General features: G+C 39.8%; 1 protein-coding gene and 1 long non-coding RNA gene across 2 annotated transcripts in view; both read right to left on the bottom strand.

Moving 5' to 3' along the window:
* Positions 1 to 234: 234 nt before the first annotated feature.
* Positions 235 to 21,628, bottom strand: part of LOC141569549 (uncharacterized) — a 156,239-nt gene continuing 134,845 nt past the window's right edge. The window contains exon 2 of the long non-coding RNA XR_012493266.2: positions 235 to 2,875. This is a non-coding gene — a long non-coding RNA (uncharacterized LOC141569549). The remainder of the gene's footprint in view (positions 2,876 to 21,628) is intronic.
* Positions 4,408 to 19,657, bottom strand: UPRT (uracil phosphoribosyltransferase homolog). Its single transcript, XM_019747976.3, has 7 exons — positions 19,299 to 19,657; positions 13,809 to 13,851; positions 10,981 to 11,050; positions 9,570 to 9,632; positions 7,537 to 7,698; positions 6,789 to 6,887; positions 4,408 to 4,744 (listed from the first exon to the last, which is right to left on the bottom strand). The coding sequence occupies exons 1-7, from the start codon at positions 19,619 to 19,621 to the stop codon at positions 4,638 to 4,640; spliced, it is 867 nt and encodes a 288-aa protein (XP_019603535.2). The 5' UTR covers positions 19,622 to 19,657; the 3' UTR covers positions 4,408 to 4,637.

Genomic DNA, 21,628 nt, shown 5'->3' with positions numbered 1-21,628 from the left:
ATTTCAAGAGACACTTATGAAGCCCCAAATAAGGTTACCCTCAATAGATGCACTATTTGCACAAAAGTCCTTTTTGGACACAATGCAGAAAATGCCCCTTAATTAGCCAACGAGAAGTCAGAAGTCCTCGAACATGCAGAGCATTGAAAGCTGAAGTTTGTAATAGTCATTGGTGACTGTGACTAAATATAAAAAAGTACTTACTTTGTCCTAGGTAAAGACCTCAATCATCTCTGACGAAAATCCCATTTTATTTATTCCAATGCATCACTTACAAACAGCTGAAATTTGCATCACAAACAATAAAAAAACTCAATTCAACCAGAAACAAAAGACAACTAATTTTTTTCTAGATTAAAAAAAGGTATAAAAGAAGAGACGTTTATACAAGAACCTTATCTGAGTAGAGGTTACTAACGAATTTCAAGGTATAGATGTTTAAAAGGAAGCATTATGCATATAGATATAAAGACATGTATAATGGTTTATGTAGGAATGTGTAAACATTAACATGCATTTTCTTCATGTTATAAACAACAACATTTTCAAATTAATTACGTCACCATTTGCAGGGACATTGAAAAACTAGTCAGTTTCTCTTTGAATATTAAAATATTCATTCTCACACAGTAGCATAATGTTTCAATGTTTAGACTTCCAGCTCTACAGGGGTGGAAAATTTATGATAGTAAAAAGCACATTTTAAGCAAACTTTAAAAAAAGTATTTGAATATGTTATGGTTTTGAAAGAAATTTTCCTCATAAACCTTAATTGAAATACTCAAAATAATTTTGCAAATTAGCACATTATCAGACCTAGATCCTAACAATGTTGGCAAACACTAAAATAAATCTGGCTGTAGCATATAAAAATTTAATGGCATTTATTACAATATGGATGGACCTAGAGGGTATTATGATAAGTGAAATAAGTCAGAAAGAGAAAGACAAATAATGAATTCACTTATATGTGGAATAAAAAAATAAAATGAACAAACAAAACAAAAACAGACTCATAGAAACAAAGAACAAACTGATGGTTGGGGTGAGTGTGGAGGGATGGGTGAAAAGAATGAAGGGGAATAGAGTCAATAATAGTGTGCGAATTGCACAGTGACAGATGGGTATAAACTTAATATCTAATCACTATGTTGTACAACTGAAATTAATGTAATAGTGTCTGTCAGCTATACTTAAAAAAGCAAAAGACAACTACAAAAAAAGAATTTCAATGAAAATAAAATACAAATCACTGTAGAGGGAAAGTAAAAGTTTCCTTCTGGGAGCAATAAAGGATTGTAGGTTACTAATTAGTGAACAATTGTCATTAAGGTATACTTCCCAATCCACTGTCATACCATACATAAATTACCGTGGACGATTAGAAAGCACTTACTGGAGTAATGTGATTCAGAGGGACCCAATACAAATTCAACTCTAAAGTTGCTTCTGAATCACAGGGTCTGACAGTTGAGGGTAGAAAGTTCTGTTTGAGATGTTAAATATCAAGGGGAGCTACTGGCGGAAATAAACCTAGATGAGAGAGGAAACATTTACATTTTAACCCCCTTTCCACTTGATTATTATTTCCTCTGAACCTTGAAGTCTTCTATTTTCAATCTTAAAATTGTAATGTTGAAGGTAAAATTAATTTACCTCTTCTACTTCTATCCTTTTAGCTGACTGATCCAGAGACAACTTTAGATTTGCTCTCACTGCCTCTGTCTGATTATCTTAACAGAACCACCTGGAGCATCTATTTCTAAACATTATATTTAAATATTTTCATTTGTCATCAACTTATGAAGTTTTCTACTTTTTCCTCACCTGGAAGTTTTGGCTAACCTCAGTTCAGCCAAAGTTATCACAAACAACTTTATATTCACATGGCTGTTGTCAAGGGGAGCAGACACTACAATCCCACTTGATTAATGAAACAATGTATTTGGGCAGGGTATGCTTTTATTTCTCTTAGGTATATGCCTAGGACTGGAATTATTATACCGTGTCACTGTATGTTCAACTATGTGAGGAACTGCCAAACTGTTTTCTAAAGCAGATGCATCATTTTACATTCCCACCAGCAGTGTATGAGAGTTCCAATCTTTCCACATCCTTGCAAACATCTCTTAATTTTTATCATAGACATCTTAATGGGTATGAAGTGGTATTTCATTGTATTTTTTATTAAAGTATAGTTGGCAACAATATTGTTACAGGTGTACATACAACACAGTGATTTGACATTTCTGTATCTTATGATGTGATCACCATACTAAGTCTAGTAACCATCTGTCACCGTGCAGTTATCACACTATTATTGACTAGATTCCCATTGGAATCTTTCCACTGCTATCCAATCTAGCTTTTAAATCTACTTCTCCATGATAATAGTTTTCACTGCCATGAGCTATCATCTTTGTGAACACTTGTCGGAAAAGGGGAGTAGTAGGAACAATGGGACAGAGAGAAGTTGTTTGAACTTAGTCGAGGTTGTCTTAAACCAAAGACCCTAAACCTTACTTTGGTCATACACACACACAGAGAATTTTACAATTTCAGAGGGTTTCCAGAGACTCTGAAATATATTCATATACCCTAGTTAAGAATTCCTACCCACAGAAAAAGCAGAGAACCATATGATTTCACTGATATGAGGTATATAAACCAAAAACAACAAAAGAACAAGACAAACAAATGAGAAACAAAAACTCATAGACACAGACAATAGTTTAGTGGTTACCAGAGGGTAAGGGGGGTGGGGGGTGGGAGATGAGGGTAAGGGGGATCAAATATATGGTGATGGAAGGAGAACTGACTCTGGGTGGTGAGCACATAATGGGATTTATAGATGATGTAATACAGAATTGTACACCTGAAATCTATGTAATTTTACTAACAATTGTCACCCCAATGAACTTTAATTTAAAGAAAAAGAATTCCTACTTTAAATCAGGTCCCATCTTTACAGAATCATCAAATAAGTGAACCTGTATGTGCTACTGTGTTACCTTATCAAACTGGGCTACAGATTACAAATTAATGCAAAGTCTATTACCGAGTTTATTATAGTTTCAGAATTTGCATACTCCTCCACCGCATTACCTGAGGCTTTGGAGAAGTTGGTTGAACAGTAGAATGGTTGTTGCTAAGGATATCAGAGAGATGGATTATTTACACAGCAGGTACTATGTAAAATCCTCTCTTCAGACAACAGGGGCCAAATGTTTCTCACCAAATTCAAGAAGTTTTAAGATGACAACTGTTTGTCATCTTCTGTTATTTTTAGTGAAGTTGACATTGGTTTTTAAATGTCAGAAATGGGTTTTTAAAGAGAGTTTTCTATCATAAGCATCATGTTCCTTTTTATTCTTATTTTCTCTCTCAGAGAAGTGGACCACTTGCCATGCCAACTGTTCTGGAGCAGTGGTGTAGAGATACATTTTAGGGATTTTTAAAAAATATATGGCATTTCCCCCATTTTTATGTATCTACAGTTGACAAACATGAAAAATAACTAATTTCCAAAACAAAGGCCTCTAGTAGAAACGTTCAAATTAAAAGCCAAAAAGTACAGCATATAGAATATAGTCAATAATGTTGCAAGACCTATGTATGGTGCCAGGTGGTGACTAGACTTATGGAGGGATCATTGCAGAAATTATATAAATATCTGACCACTGTGCTGTACACCTGAAACTAATATAAAATAATATTGAGTGTCAGCTGTAACTGAAAAATACATAATTTAAAAAAATAAGTAAAATTGGAAATAAAATCAAACATTTGAATTTACTTCTTGGCTGTAAGACCCAGCTGTCCTTCCTCCCACACCTCAGCAAAACCACCACCAATTCCTTTCTAGAGCATTGATGGCATTGATCATACTTAGGCCTCCCTTGTCAGCATCCAGACATCATTAGTTCAATCTAAGTCATTTCATGTTACAGTTCCAGTTGCAGGAAATGACCCATCTTCTTCACTGCATTACAGTTGGCAAAGCACCTACCAGAAATACACAGGGTAGGAAATGAGACATGAAGAGCATAATGGCTTGACAGAAGAGCTAAGCATACATCCTGGGTCTGCCAATTATCGAAGATATTAAGGAAATGTACGATTCTAGGATGAATTCTTTTTTCATCCTCTCTAACTTACCAGTATGTATAGTACTGGGAAGTAAGGAGTAGAGGAAGGCGACAACAGAAACGAAAGCCACATAAATAAGAACTCCCTAGAACTAAAAGTGAACTCAACAAAATGCAAACTATAGTGGGCCAAAGAACTGACTCCCATTTCGGTTTTATTTGTGGCTACAAGCAATCTACCAACTGAGAGGTTTGGAAATTAGGGAACAGTTTCAATGCACTGAGGGATAAACAATTTATATAAAGAATATTATTAAAATATTTTCCAAAAGTTGTGTGTGCTTTATTGTTGAATTTGGTGCCAACAGTCAAGAAATAACCAAATAAATAAGCCTGAAGTATTTCCTTTTTACTACACCAAGTTCCAAAAATTATAAAGCATCTTTAACACAATTTTCTCTATTATTCCTCAAGTAAATTACTAATTCAGGTAGAAAGTCAAAACATAACTGTACTATTACACAAGAGAATTAATTTTCCTTCAATAACTTAGTCTGTTCCAAAGTATTTCTGTCCAAAATGTGTAGGTGCAACAGGATGGAGTTCAGTAGTTAAAATTGTGATCTCTGGAAACTCTTGAATGATTGATTTGGCACCTTCAAAAAAAGGAGGAGAAGGGGAGGTGATTAGAAAGCACAAATTGGTGAGTACAAGATTGCCACGAGGATATGAAAGTCAGTTTGGGGAATACAATCAATAATGTTATAAAGATTTTGTAGGGTTTCAGGTGGGCACTTGTCTTATTAGAGAGACCACTCCATGGACAGTGTAGATACCTGACCACTGCACTGTACACCTAAAGCTGAATAATACTGCATGTCAACTATAATTTAATATGTACACAGTCATAGGATATGGAGTACAGCATAGGGAATAGAGTCAATGGAATTGTAACAGCTCTACACGATGTTAGAGGGACAATAAATTGGGGGAGGGGGGTTATCACTTTGTGAGGGGTGTAAATGTCTAACTATTACATTGTTTTGTATACCTGAAACTAATAAAAAAAATAAAAGAAGAAGAGGAAAAAAATTATACTTATTCCAGGATTTTTTGGTAACAGTAATTGGAGTTCATGAATTTTATAGTCAGTCACTAGACTCCAAATTGACAGAGGACAGAGAGCAGTGACCTTTGGATACCTAGTCAGACTTGGTTAATCTCTTCTTACTTTTTTTAATGTCTAATATCTGAAAAGCTCTGATAGTAGTCAGACTACACCCTTCCCACTCACTAATAAATTCTTACAGTTAAAATGTTTTACATCTCAGATTTGAAAAACAAAATCAGTTACAGCAACTTTGGCCCTGAAGAGTCTTTCGTTCTGTTTTATTTTAAAGGCAGGTGGAATAGAGAGAATATAGTTCTTTCTGAAAACAGGATCATACATAAGATGACGGTCTCTCAACTGGAACACAGGTGCAGGGACTTCTTGGTATGTCACATAGATTTTTTGATGTCATTAAATATTTTTCAAAAACATGATTTAACAGTTACATAATATTACATCTTTTGAATATATATTTGTTTAAGCATTTCCTTATTGTAAGTCATTTACATACATTTGAATTTTTTCTTACTCTAAATATAACTCTACAATGATTATCCTAAAAATTAAATTTCTATATGCACCTAAGATTATTTTATTAGGATACTTGAACAGTTGTCCTAGATTGCGTGGCCAAAAAGTGGGGTCTGGAGCTGGCCCGGTGGCTAGGTGGTTTGAGCTCCGCGCTCCTAACACTGAGGTCGCTGGTTCGATTCCCACATGGGCCAGTGAGCTGCACCCTCTACATCTAAGACTGTGAACAATGGCTCTCCCTGGAGCTGGGCTGCTGTAAGCTGCTGCAGGCTCCCGCAGGCTACCGTGTGCACCACCGTAAGCAGCCAGTGGCCAGCATGAGTGGCCGACTGACGACCAGTGACCGACTGCCTCAGCCAGGGGGAGCGCAAGGCTCATAATACCAGCATGGGCCAAGGAGCTGTGTCCTACACAACTAGACTGAGAAACAAACTAGACTGAGAAACAACAGCTTGAACTGGAGTTGGGGCAGGGGTGGAAAAAGGGGAAAAAACAAACAAAAAAACAACAACTGGGGTCTGAAATTCAGCTTACTTTCCTCAGGAAATGGCAAACACTCAGTTCTATCACTAGGCTGTTTGAGCAGAAGTCTAACTTAAGAAACAATAAAGTCCTGTTCCCCTTCCCCAATAAAAAGAAAGGAAGGAAGGAAGGAAGGAAGGAAGGAAGGAAGGAAGGAAGGAAGGAAAGAAGGAAGGAAAGAAAGAAAAAGAAACTTCTGCTCTTTGCTTCACAGTGCGAAGCTTACTTCAGTAAGACCCCAGGGCTAGCTAGAACCTCCCGTTTCTTGCTGTTTGGAGAAATAGGGACCTTTCAGCCATTTGCAGGCTCCACCCAGGAAAACACAACCATCAACCTCCTTCCTTGGGGTTATGTCATACTCTCCCATTTGAATGTGAACATTAGAATCATGTAAAATATTATCACTAAGCTTAGAGATGACAAATACAAGTTGTAACTCCCACAATTTGCTTTAGATTTAATGTAGAAGCAAATGAGCTTTCCGTCAGAATGAGAGGCTGGACAGATGGACATGCAGGGCCTCAGGCGGCACTTACCATGAGGCGTGGAGAACAGACTGAGAACGATGATAACATTGGGCTGAACTCCATGTTCTATGAGAACCTTCACAGCTTCAATCACAGTGTTTCCAGTGCCTGAAACCAAACACATTGCCAACTTAACATTTATCTCAACATGTCTTCAATGTTTCTCTGAAGTAAAGGCAGCTTAGTATCTAGCATAAGACACTACTAGGCAAAGCTTCATTTGAAGGTACCTGTTCTTTACCAGAGGCATTACTTTCAGTAAATGGACACGACACACACATTTTTCAGTTTTCTAATGCACAACAAGTACTAAATTCATTCAGTATGAGAGACATCAAATTTAATACCCACCCTCCAGCCCTAACCCCAGGAGACCACGCCATGTGTGATCTGAGTAAGCTTAGGAAACCAAATAAAACAAAAAAATATTTTGTCCAGAGGGAACGAATCCTTGAGATAATCATGGCTATACTCACTGGGCTAGACAGGGAACACGTTTCAATCTATGTTCAGTGTTCTATAAGTTGTCTCATTCGATCCTTTGCTTCAATGTATTCATTTTAAGAAACAATCTCTGGTGCTAATAAAGTTTGACTCTTATCACACAGCGAAAATTGTCCAGTGAACTGCCCAGGGCAAGTCCAGATCCAACAGAGAAAAACACATTTAGAAATAATTTTTGCCTTTATACAAAGGCAAGCCTTAAGTGGAATTTAAATCCTAACCAAAAGTTACAGATCCAACTCAAGCCACTCACTGAGAATCGGATACATCAGAAGGACTTTTCTCCTGTAAATGTCTGGAGGGAACTTGGCATAATATACTTTGGCTCTTTGAGTCTCCTCATCACTCTGAATCAGGATCTTTCCAATCCGTATTGATCGACAGCAGTCTCGTAAACCTTGTTCCATTGCTTCACCTTGAAGAAGGAAATAAAAAAGAAGGAAAAAACGGTTACAGGGAGATGGAGTGAAAGTCCAAGAATAGGCCAAAGCAGTGTTTGCGACTGTTATTAATACAAATGAATACTGATGAAACTATACTATGTAACTGTTTTAATGAATCCATATTGAAAACCACTGCACTCGTGTGATCTAATTAAATAGTGACCTTAAAATGTAGGAGGTGTAGGCTTGATAGTTGGGAAGCTGAAATGAAACTTATCTGTAAAACAAAGAAAATTGGATGATGATTCTTTAGTTCTGATATGTTCATATTTTATACTCAGTGCAGGTCAATGAAACTAGGATAAGCTCCTTTAATTGTGGCTTGCAAGTTTTAGAGTTATCATGCTTCCATGATTACAGGAAATAAAGTGTTTTGTTAAGCTGCTCCCTGATTTTTTCCAATATCATTGAACATTTTACTCCTATTATTTTAAGGGAGCCTTTAAAACACCTAAACTTGTTATTTTCATTTGAAAAACTATAAAAGGTGTATGTAAGAATGGGGCTACAGACCAAATGATCTCCTTTTAGATCAAGGTGGCATCAGGAAATATCACTTAGCTTTAGCAATGACTTCAGTGGCAGAGGTTTTGCTGGCAAATAGTGAAAAAATAGTGTATTATTCCCTCTCTCCCCAGAGAACCACAACCAACAGCATCCCACCCCTACCATGGGTTTCTGAACATGGAGCTATTTTTGAGTGTGAATTCTTTTAAGGAAGTGTTTACCAAAGTCAACCATTCTCATACCACCTTCAAGCCATATGTCTTCACTCATATGTGGGATATAAAACTGAAAGCAACAAAGGAACAAGACAAACAAATGAAGAAACAAAAACTCATAGACACAGACAACAGTTTAGTGGTTACCAGTGGGTCAGGGGTCAGGGGTGGTAAATGAGGGTAAAGGGGATCAAGTATATGGTGATAGAAGGAGAACTGACTCTGGGTGGTGAACACACAATGCGATTTATAGATGATGTAATACAGAATTGAACACCTGAAATCTATGTAAATTTACTAACAATTGTCACCCCAATAAATTTAATAAAAAGTAAAAAGAATTCTGCTTGTACTATTATTTACTTAATATTTTTTTCTTTAACTGTTTTCATTTATATTTACTTTAAGAGGAAACCTCATGTCACTACTATAAATGTAACAAGCTCCTAATATATATGAAATTTGATCACTAAGCTCTTAAGGTTAAAAACAACCCAGTCTCTGTATCACTCCAAAGTCATCATTGTTTGAGAGCCTTTTAATACAAAGGGAGTTTAAAGCTCCTATTATACTTCAGGTATTCAATTATTCACACACAGAACTTCACAGCCAGAAGAAAAAAGTGAATGTTTATATGTTTTTAAAAATAATAATCCGACTGTTTCCAGTGCAAGTAAGTGGCGCTTCCACTGTCTCTTGGATCTTGCACACACACAAAAATTAATTAAGTTACTGAATGGAAATAATCATCCCCATGTAACAGGTATAGGTTCTAGTTATAGGTGTATGATTTGGCTGCACAAAGGTTGGTTTTGAAGGGTAATCAGCTGGACTCAAACACAAACACAACATTTATAAGACTAGCCAATGGAAATACCTGAAGTTACTGACAATTTACTGCTTTTGCCTATATGGTCACATACCTATCAAATATAAAACTAGGCCACTAGGGCAGATACAGTCAGCAACACACAGGCCGGGATTCCAAGACACTAGGAGGGTGGGCAAAACAGGTGGTGAGATGTAAGCTAAAGCTACAGTGATGACAGACAAGACCACCTCTGCTGGCAAACAGCTGAGGGTTTCTATGCGGAGACAAAATCATACATATGTAGACCTACCGCTTCTCATTATGCTGACCCCACAATTTCCTTTCTCAAATTTCACTCCTTCATACTTGTACCCTGTTGAGAAACAAAACCAAGGAATTTATCTTTCATCATTGGAGCAACCTACTTATTTTATCAAGTGTCTATGGCTTAAAGCAATCCTTGTCCAGACATATTGCATAACGTCTTAGGTTCCCTGTGAAAGTAATCAGAATTGTCAAGATTTTTCCATAGTTATTTCTTAATTCTTCATAAGAAACTTGTGGGCTTCGTCAAGTGGGAATAGGACATATGATAGTATGATATTCACAAACACACTTCTCAAACTGAGTTCAGAGCAGAATGCTATAAACCTCATCAGTTCAGACTGGCCCCACTGTGAGCCCCCATTCTGCCTTTAAAAGCAGGTGACAGACACTGAAGTCATTACCAAGATACATTCAACTCTTGGTCTCATCCTGAATTTTTATCAATTATGATGCAGTAAGCTCAGCCCCCAATTTGCATAACGTCAGCCTTTGAATACAACAGCGTCCATTATTTACTAAAGAACTAAATCAGAATTTCAGATTCCTGAAATAGTGCTCTTGGCTGCTTTCTACTTGAGTAGAACAAAGCACCTTCTCCAATTCGCATTGTTTGTAGTTTTCTTTTTTACTTCTCATCCTTTTACCTGGAGTTTCAATGCCAAACCAGTCCACCCACTTGTTAACACCAGCAGCTTCCCCACAGAGGTAAGATAAGCTGCCAGCAATTCTTAACTCTGCTCCCAATGGGCTGTCATCGAAGCAACACCTGTACCCTGAAGAATATTTTTTAACCTTTAACTTGAATTGACAAGAAGCCATTAAGAAAGTCAGCCACACAAATTTCTTCACTAAATGTGTCCAGGTTTACTAACTTGTTTAAAAGAGCAGCTCTGGGGCGGCCGGATGGCTCAGTTGGTTACAGAGCGAGCTCTGAACAACAGGGTTACCGGTTTGATTCCCACATGGGCCAATCAACTGTGCCCTCCATAACTAGATTGAAGACAACAAGCTGCTGCTGAATTGCCGGAGGGGCGGCTGGGTGGCTCAGATGGTTGGAGCACAGGCTCTTAACAACAAGGTTGCTGGTTCAATTCCCGCATGGGATGGTGGGCTGTGTTCCCTGCAACTAAAGATTGAAAACGGCGACTGGACTTGGAGCTGAGCTGCACCCTCTACAACTAGATTGAAGGACAATGACTTGGAGCTGATGGGCCCTGGAGAAACACACTGCTCCCCAATATTCTCCAATTAAAAAAAAAGTTAAAAAAAAGAGCAGCTCCACCTAGAATCGTCATTCTGCATATCGATTTACTCAGACTGCTTTCTTTCCATTTCCCCCCAGTTCTATCTCAGAATTTTTATGAGGAAAATAGGAGAGTAACAGCCATGGTTACCTGTTGGAGTGGTCACCATGCATTCCTTATATGGTAGTTGATTCAATCCCTCTTCCACAACAAGTCTGATCTAGAAAGTCAAAGAAAGAGGAAACTGAAAGTCTGCTAAGAATCTCCTGTTCCCTCTTAGCCTCCAGAGCTGAACACTAGGCAAAATTCAGTAACACACTAGGCAAGGATGCAGATAGATCCAAATGCCAGGCTGCTAGGTATCCAACCATGGTTAGGCACATGACTGCCAACCAAAGCCTTCAGTATGCCTTCTGATTCTCATTCGGTTGATCCATGCTCTATTAAAAGAGATTCACAACTACAGCAAGTGACGAGTCATGGTAGACACCCTTGGAAGTAATAAATTTCTGGTTACTCTGGACATAGCACCCAGGGGGAACATGTCAGCCTTGCTCAGTGCTTTGAAACTGTTAAGCTAGATTCTTCTTAACAAAGTCCACCATAATGCAAATAAAGCCTGAAACTTTTTAGGAGTAAATACATGAGTGGATGGGGTTGAACCCATTTACTGAGCTTCAAGGAGGAACCAGTTGAACTGGAGCTTCTCAGCTAAAAAAAAAAAATAATAATAAAAATAAAAAGGCTCGTGCTGATCTCAATATGTGACACAGAGGACAGAGTCCCTGGAAACTACTAGCAACAGCCTCTACAAAGCTCATGTGATATTCCTTAGGATGGGGACCTGGAGCCTACTAAAGTAAAGGAAGTGCTGGATCTGCAATGCAAATGTCTCCAATCAATATTACATTAGTGAATGAGAATGAGGAACAGCAGGAACAAAGGGCAGGCTGCTGTGCTGTTATCACAACACAATACCCTGTTGCCATTAAAGTGATCAATGCTAAATAGGCTGGCACTTCATCTGCCAGCAGCACTAGAGAGCATGGTCCAGGAACCTCAGGACTACCGCGGTGCGCACGCACACTCACCTCTAGCCTCCACCTTCTGTAGAGGTTAATGTTTCTTATGAGCAAATTGCAAGGGAAGAAGAGGATCCCTTTCCTTGAAGAGCCTAGATCTCCTCCAAGGAGACTAACACTCCTCTAAAGAGTCTTACCTCTTAAGATCTGACTGCCAGGGAAACAAATGCTGATAAATTCAGGGTTGAACTGTCAACTACAATGGGACCCTTGTGCTAGAAGATACAGTGCATTAGAAATCCTCAGCAGTGGAAACCTAAACAGCTCCATCCCTCCACCCCCACCTCCCAATATCAGGACCTTCACAGCCAACTGTAGAAAACATAGGGGCCCAATTATCACCCCGTCAGGTAAATTACACCCTGGGTCCTTATTATCTCATTTGACTAAGACATAATGCCTGCCCTTTCGTGCAAGCATTTTACAACAATTATAAACTTAACTCCTACTTTCTATAGAAAAAAGAAAGCAAAATAAAGAGCAACCATTTTCTACCAGTGAACACCAAGACCTCTGTTTTCTCCACAGCAGCCATCGACACAAGTTCCTTCCTCCTTGAATCTGTTCCTTTGGTTTGATAATGACATTTATCAATGACAGAATGACCCATCACTCCAGAAATGTCAACTACATTTGTCTTGATGCAATCCAAGTTATTGCTGCCCTTACAAACTCGAATAATTGTAAATGGAAGCAGCATCTGAAGAATATTTAAAGCCAGAAGTAGAACAGGAGTTGTTTACACTCTTTTGAGATAAAGATTTTCCACAAGGAAAATCTAAGTGAAAATTAACAAGCCACTTTTCTCTGTTTCCCAAACTAAATACTGAATTCCGATTGTAAACTCCACGAGATGGGACCATGTCTGTATTGTTTACTGGTGTACATCCTCCCCCCGCAACACAGCCTAGCAGAGTGCCTGACTTACAGGGATTCAATATCTATTTGATGAATGGATGAATACTAATAAGCACAGCATTCCAAGCACTGAGCACACTTAGATATAAACCCAAGAAGGAAACAGTGCTTACCCTAAACACAACCCAATTTGGCCTGAGATCCTCTCAGATCACTCTAGCTAAATAGAATCGAGCATGGTCCATCCTTAACAGAAAGTCCCTGAGGAAAGCACAGATAGTCCAACCTAATATTTCACCTGTGAGGATAGTGCAGGAAAGAAGCGGCAAAATAAATACTCCATGTAAAGTATAAAGAGAGTTATTGGTTTCTGTGCATTACATGGATATCATAGGGTAATTACTGTGTTTCCCCGAAAATAAGACCTAGCCAGACAATTAGTTCTAATGTGTCTTTTGGAGCAAAAATTAATATAATACCCGGTATTATATAAGACCTGATATTATATTATATATTATATTATATTATATTATATTATATTATACCGGGTCTTATATTATACTATGTAATTACTATGTAATATAAGAACTGGTCTTATAGTAAAATAAGACTGGGTCTTACATTAATTTTTGCTCTAAAAGACACATTAGAGCTGATTGTCCGGCTAGGTCTTATTTTCGGTTAAACACCGTACGAGGTCTTCCTTATATCCTTGCTTTTCCTTTAATGTACTTCACTGACCTAAAATGATGCATTAAGGGTCACTCGTGACTAGATTACTTGCAAGATCCATTTGAGAGGCAGTGGCACCTGAGAACTACAGAGAATGAGTTCATGGGCAATACTTTGAGGTGAAAAGGGATTGACAGAGCTTTAACGCAACAGTAGAAACAATACTTCAGGAGTCTAGCAATATGATGCTTACTTGGTACAATCTCTCTCACCCCCAGAATGCTCTAGACCAAAAAAGCCCCTCGACCTACTATGATTATAGTGCTAGGAACAATAATTAAATAAAACTGAAAAGCCTCTACCTACCAAACGATCCGCAGAAAACATGAAGTCCCCTCTACTGGCTGTCCTAAAAAAAAAAGTAGTATAAGTTTTAATGTAGATTAGAGCTTTAAGGTAAAATATTACTTAATACATATATTAAAATGATATTAACACCTACTACATACTAAAAGGTTAAAAAGTAACATGTATAGACTATTACTGAGAAAATATATTTTCACTAGGATATAGGAATTTAAATGTTATGACTTGATAAATATTATTGAAAATACTTATTTGATATCAACATTAGATATAGGAACTGGAAAGATCAGGCAGTCTCCCACCAAGCTGTAAAACCCATATTACCAAGATAAATAACACATCTACTTGGTCTCTCAATCCTTTTTGGAATCCTATTTGGATAATAGCACAAATAAATGCTATACTTTTGCCACTGCTTGCAAGAATGCATAACCTAATTTCTGACCTCCTTCTCTGTTGATTGACAATTTGTTCCTTTTGTCTGTTTTTCAATCAAATATTTTGTTCCCTAGATCTTTCTGCCATTTTCCTGTGCATTTCTTTCTGGTCAATACTTTCATATCCTTAGGTACCCAAGTAATAATAATCCAGATTTGCACAAGCTGTGAACCAGCCCAAAAGGGAATGTTAAAAGGCTGACTTTTTTTCTGTACATAGAAGTCTAGTATTGTTCCTCCTTCTTCTCCCAAAGTTGAATGATTCGACTGAACAGACTGGTTTACAGTTTATGTACTTCAAAATCTCCATCTGCCTATCCATAGCATACCCAAAATACTCCCCCACAGAGCATTGAAATGGCATATGCAAGGTTTCTTAGAGTATCCACAGTTCTATCATATTATGGATATTAATGAAGCCGACAGGAAACCATAACAGCCTAGATATGTTAGAATTTAGCTTTTAAAATTATTAAATTGGCCCTTCTTAAGAGTCATAGCTATGCTGGAATGTAGTCATATCCTGAGGCCTGTAGGCCTGCCTGTAAAGCAGGTTTCAGAAGGTACACTCTGCTTAAGATAACAGAAGAATGCAGCCCGTAAGGCATCAAATATATGGCTCTGTTCTCTTTTCTGTTCTTAAGATAACATCACTGACTCACAACCCCAACCTGTCTTACTTCTCTTTCTTTTCAAGACCACCTTTCTGCAGTCACGTACACCTGGACAGGATGCCACCAGGAGCTGAACCACTCACATTGCTGGAGCTTGCATAAGAACTGACCAGTCAACACAGCCATAACCCTGAACCCCTTACTCGTGATTACTCAATGATTTCTGCCCCTGAAAGCCCCAAATTGTAAGTCCTTGGGGAGTTCGGGCTTGAAGCGATCTAGCTTCCCATTTTCCTTGCATGGAGCTCTGCAAATAAAGCAACCCTAATTTCTCCACTGCAAAACTCAGTGTTCAATGTCTGCCTCTGCTGTGCACCAGCGGGGAGTAACTTTCTTCCTGTTCGGTTCCATTAACTCTCTAAAATACGGACCATAATTGAGCAATACCAACAATATAGGTCTGTATTCTTTAAATATTCCCTAGACTTGGAAAAATCTATCCACACACACCTACATACACAGAGAGGCCATTTAAAACAGGCTCTATTTTATGTACTGTGGTTTTCAAATGAAACTATACTATTACACTAGCACCCTTCATTTCTATAATTAATCTTTACAACATGCATGTCAAGGAAGAAAAGGTCAGTGAACTACAAAAAAAATACTGAAGCATATTGCTGTTTGCTAGACCTGTATAAAGTTGTCTAGGCAACTAGGCAACCAGAACACAGTTTTTCAATAGGGAAAAAAGTCTGGATTTATCTTAAAGAAATATCCAGTAACATTATCTTGGGAACACATTTGTAACATTCATTTTTCATTTCTGAACAGTTACACATAAGTTTATTACATAGAAAAGTTATATTAGGTTAAGTGATCAGAGTTGACCAGATCTGTAATTTTGTTTTAGAATCAGACACTTTAACACCTTTCAGTCTCCCCCAAAATATCAGCTTCAGCTAACTTTTGCATAATGAGTACCTGCTCTACTTGCCAAAAAAGTTACACACTATGAGAACCTAATATGAAGTCATCTCTTGATAGCTGCTATTTGACAATTAAAGCAGTCACTGCTCCAAGTCATCTCACTGCAAACAATAATTACTAACATCTGTCCCACTGTTTTAGACAGACTCGAGACCCATACTGTTTACGGTAAGTCAATTTAGAAGTTAAAGTACAGCTAAAACCCAATGCTCTCCATCTTGCCTGCTTTATATAGTTACAACATGCAGTCCGGCTGCCTGGACCCCCATTCCCTGTAGCAGTCAATTCAGAAAGCGATCCCTTCACTAGGTAGACACTAAGTACTTCAATATCTTCTATTATCAGACCGGTCCTTAGTGTGCATGCATGAGGGCACATCAAAACAGACAGGGGCATAAGCCCCGAGGAAGACTTGTGTAGGGCGCCTGTGGTAAGCGGGACTGTATTTCCGTACATGTAGTTATGGAAGGTGCCGTCACTTCATCATATCCTATCCTGTTTGTGTGAGGGGTGCCGATATTTGAAGATAAAAGCAACAGAGGCCTCTGTTAGGAGATTTGATGACAGAAACAAAACTAAAACGCTGTCTCCAGCCTAAATAACTAAGCATCAATTAATCATGAAAGGTTGTAGTGAATCTTTCCATACTATTTAATAGCAGGACAAACATGATCTGGAATCTCTCAGGGTTTTCAAGTTGTCAGAATGTGAGTTGTATGTACAGTTTAACTCCTTTTATTGTCTCTTGAAAGCTCAAGAAAGCAGCACCTATGGATGCAATTCGAAGCATGCATAAATCCACACTTGAAGGCTTGAAGTGCCTTAAGGTGCACAGCTCTTCACTGGTTATAACAAATGTTCACAGACAGTAAAGTATTGTGTTTTAGTCTCCCACGAGCTCCAAGAGATACTACCGTGTTTCCCCGAAAATAAGATCTACCCCGAAAATAAGCCCCAGTTAAGATTGTCAGCCAGACGGATGCATTTAGTACATTATGATGATGTTCCAGAAGAAGATGACATGACTGTATTTGAATAAATGTAGATTGTTGTACATGAAAAAATAAGATCTGTGCCAGCTCGGTGGCTCAGGTGGTTGGAGCACAGTGCTCCTAATTCCGAGGTCGCAGGTTTGATTCCCACATGGGCCAGTGAGCTGCGCCCTCTACAGCTAAGATTGTGAACACTGGCTCGCCTAGGAGCTGGGCTGTGGTCAGCATGAGCAGCCGGAGGTCAGCAGCCGGAGGTCAGCAGCCGGAGGTCAGCAGCCGGAGGTCGACGTGGGCTGCTGTGCTTCCGTGGGCTACTGTGTGCTGCCATGAGCGGCCAGTAGCCAGCGTGAGCGGCTGGCAGCCGGCGAGAACTCCCGTGAGCTGCTGTGAGATGACCGACTGCCTCAGCAGGGGGGAGTGCAAGGCTCATAATACCAGCATGGGCCAGGGAGCTGTGTCCTACACAACTAGACTGAGAATCAACGGCTTGAACCGGAGTTGGGGGGGGAGGTGGAAGAAGGGGAAAAAGAAAAAATAAGACATCCTCTGAAAATAAGTGCTAATGCATCTTTCGGAGCAAAATTTAATATAAGACAGGATCTTATTTTCGGGGAACCATGGTACCAACATCGTCATTTTACAAATGCAAAGTTGATTGTAGTGATGCTTGCACAGCATGAACATACTTAAAAGCTACTGAATCATACACCTGAAACAGTGGATTATTGTATGGTATGTGAATTATCACAGTAGAGATGTTATTTAAAAAACAACCATGAAAAATGCACATATAAATAACATTTCCCAGATAATTTCTGAAGCCCATCTACAGGGGCAGTAGGTTCCAAGACTCAAGGTCAGTAATTCCTGCTCCATAGAAATAAGAATCATCATCCAATTTTCTTTGTTTTACAGATAAGTTTCATTTCAGCTTCCCCATTACCAAGCCTACACCTCCTACATTTTAAGATCACTATTTAATTAGATCACATGAATGCAGTGGTTTTCAATATGGATTCATTAAAAACGGTTGCATAGTATAGTTTCATCAGTACAATTTTTAAGAGCTTCAGAAAGAGCCCTCAGTAATTGCGTGTCTATTATTTGCAAGGCATGGCTGCAATTCAAAAATGTAAAAGACACAATGTTTGTCCTCAAGGAGGTTAAAATCTGATAGGTGAGATAAGATTGATACCTAAATACCAATGTACGAAATAAAAGGTGAATATTGCATTAAAAAGGCCAGGGAAGATCGGCACAGGGAGAATGATTAGGGAAACCTTTTTTGGCAGAGGTAGACATTTAATGCCGCGTTTGACCTTGAAGAATATGTAGGATTTCAACATGCAGAGTAAAGACAATTCCAGATTAGAGTGGAAGCAGAGATGTTTCAAATTAGTTCCAGGGACCCAAAAAGAGGAGCCTCAAGGTCAAGCTAAGGCTTCTGGACTTTATTCGGTATATTCCAAGAAGCCACAGAAAGATGCTGAGCAGGGCAGTTATCTAATCAAAGTGGTGTATTTAACAGCTTGATCGTTCAGTAATGTGTGGATGTGAGTGGGGTAGGGTAACAAATCAGGAGAAAAAGTGAGTAATCTGATTTAAGGAGTGGCATCCTGACTCAGTTTAAAAGGTGAAAGCCCCCATTGAAAAGGGAGTTTTTGACATGCAGCAGCTACTCCTTTAAAGTGCTGCCAATATACAAGCCAGCTGTACATATTGCTTAAGAAACTCCGTCTACAACATGAGTTTTGAGACGTCAAAACAGCATTGAACATGAAATTTTAGCTACCTTAGCTTTTGGGGTTAGAAGGGGCGCCAAAAGCTCCTTTAGACTCCTTTTGCTGCATTAAGTATGCAGGAAACAGTTGACATTCTGTAAGTTTACAATAAAACAATCCTGATAAGAGTTGGATGATAAGCTTGCATGTGACCAAGTAAACATAAACTCCAACATGGAAAGACCTTACAGAAACTGAGAAATCTGCAATAGGGAATACTAAAGGGCCAGATGGCCGGTTGAGCCCAACAGAATTTTCTTGAAGTTGTTTTATTTCTATTTGTGAGCCTCAGGTGATTGGGGGTAGAGTAACCTTGGGTGGTAACCATTTGTGGGTTACGGCTTTACCGCGTGGACCGGCACTGGACAGGTAACGCAGGCGCGTTTCCGTGGCTGGGATGGCAGGATTCCTCTGAGCTCAGACGACACAGAGAGAGGAAGCAGGAGGGTACCTGGAAGGCTTCCTCCCCGCCACAAAGCACGGACGAGGAAAGAGGGTGGCAGGGCTGGGTCATGTGACACGGTTCTTTAAAGAAAAGCCTTGGCCAGATTTCCACGGACCAGTTTGTCAAAGCCAGGAAAATTACCCATTAGCTCCTTTACTTCTCATGCCCGCCACCGCCCCCACCCCCACCATTCTCTACCTCCCACCCTTCCCCCTTCCGCTCTCGACTCACTTGTCCCGGATGATGGTCTGCAGCTCCCGGATCTGATCATTCATCGGCAGCAGCTTAAGCTGCGCGCCGATCTGCCCGGATAGTTCGCAACCCCCTAGGAAGGAGTCGCCGGGCGGTGCGTCACAGTTGCCCCTTCCACCGTTGCTGTCTGAGTTGAGGCTGGTGTCGCCGCAGGCCTGAGAGGCCCCCTCCACTGGGACGCGGTCTCCTCCCACATGATCCGGGATCACGTCGCCACGTCGCGGCGGCTCAAGGCTTGAGACAGAGTTTACTTTTTGGTTGTGACAGGGCATGGAGTCGGGACACCGTAACTCCGTGGCCATACACTGGACCCCGGGCTGTTCCTGCAGGTACGGACCCCTAAGGATAGAGGAGAGAACTGGCCGATGCTCACGTGCCGTCTGTTGTCTCCGCCCCCTCGGAACCTCAACGCTCCGCAGCCGTGTCACCCCAAGGCCTCTGAGGATTCCCTTTGGCCCCGCCTACCAGACGCAGAGACTGCGTAGACACCTTATTGGCTTCTCCCACTGCCACTCTGCAGCGCACTGCGTGTTAACCCTTTGAGTCAGCCCTGCTGTGTGGGTTCTCACGCCTAGTCTGGCAGATCCGTTGAGGCTAGGGATGCTTCCAGGATACCCTAGGGATTCTGCACGCGGAACCTAGCGTGCAGGGCTGGGTCATGTGACACAGTTCTTTAAAGAAAAGCCTTGGCCGGACTTCCACGGACCAATTTGTCAAAGCCAGGAAAATTACCTATTAGCCCCTTTACTTCTCATGCCCGCTTCCGGGATACCCTAGGGATTCTGCATGCAGAACCTAGCGTGAGTGTTAGACCCAGGAAAAGCTAGGGGTGCACGGTGATAAAATGATTACACCCACAAGGTCCCTGTGTTCAGACTTGGTGTCTTGGCAGACACATTATACTTCAGTAACTGCCCCTTCACTTAGCTCGTCTGTGTAACCGAAAGAGCAAATAAAATATGCCTAGCAGGCTGCCCAGGAGCCTACCCTCTAGACTAGACTGTTCTACAATCTGCAGCTTCCTAACCTCATATACTTGCCTACCTCAGTCACTTTGTGGTTCTCTAACAAGACACCAGAGACTGGGTGGCTTAAAATCAGATATTTATTTTTCACAGTTCTTCAGGCTGAAAGTCCAAAATCAGAGTGCTAGCATGGTTGGGTATTGGTGAGGGACACTGTACTGGTTTGTAGATGGCTGCCTTCTTGCAGTGCCCTCACATGACAGAGAGACATAGATCATCTCTCTCATGTCTCTTCATAGACAAGCATTCATCCCATTTATAAGGATTCCACCCACATGAGCTAACTACCTCTCTAAGCTTCCACCTCCAAATATCAACACATTCATGATTAGAACTTCAACATATGAGTTTTGGGGAGGCACAAACTCAATCCATAGCAATACTGAAAGCTGATTTGTGATCAATTTGTAAGCCGAATAAAACGTCTTAAGATTTTACTTTTTATGCTTCATTTTCCCATCCCAGAAAGTGCCCTTACACTCCCTCCCCCATTGAAATCTGTTAATTCATTCATTCAACAAGTATTTATTGAGAACCCACTTTGTGCCACACACTCTTTTTTAGGTGTTGGGTGGTAAAACAGAAAAATATCCCTGTTCTCATGAAAGTTACACTCTATTGACAGGCAGACAGATAATATATGAAATAAATAAGTGAAATATGTATTATACTAGATAGTGGCAATCAGGGAAGGGAAATAGGGAGTGATGACAAGTAGAGGACAGTATTTAAAAGGGGTGGTCAGAAAAGCCCTCATGGAGAAGATATCATAAAAAACAATGATCTGAAGGAAGAAAGGAAGCAATCTGGGAAGGTAGCTGAGGGAAGAGTGTTCCTAGAAGGAATCAGACATCAATAATAGAAAGATAAATAATACAATATAAAATAGGCAATAGAGAGACACTTCCAGTCCTGAACAAAAAGGAGTAAATTTCCTTTTGGTCTTCCTCCAACTAAATACAAGCCAAAAACCATGTATACTAGATATAAAGCAAACGTAAGAAGACTCTAAAATGTAGGGGAAAGACACAATGGCTAAAGACACCAAGACCCAAGGAATGACATGGTGGTGAGTGCTCTGGGTTTTGTTTTTATCTCATATATTCTGGACTAGGTACTAGAAAGGTCAACAAGCAGAAACAATGCCAACAGGCATGGACCAAAAAACAAACAAACAAACAAACAAAAAATGCAATAAAAGCATACTCTCTCTTGCCAAAGAACCAGGAAGAGGGCAGCCTACCAAGGGACAGAAACCTTCAGACAATCATCTCTCTACTCCAG

Source organism: Rhinolophus sinicus, chromosome 18 (genome assembly GCF_057876585.1).
Source record: "Rhinolophus sinicus isolate RSI-liver-muscle chromosome 18, RSI-T2T, whole genome shotgun sequence".
Taxonomy (NCBI): Eukaryota; Metazoa; Chordata; class Mammalia; order Chiroptera; family Rhinolophidae; genus Rhinolophus; species Rhinolophus sinicus.
Note: the sequence above shows the minus strand (reverse complement) of the source record. Positions and strands in the feature narration are given on the sequence as shown.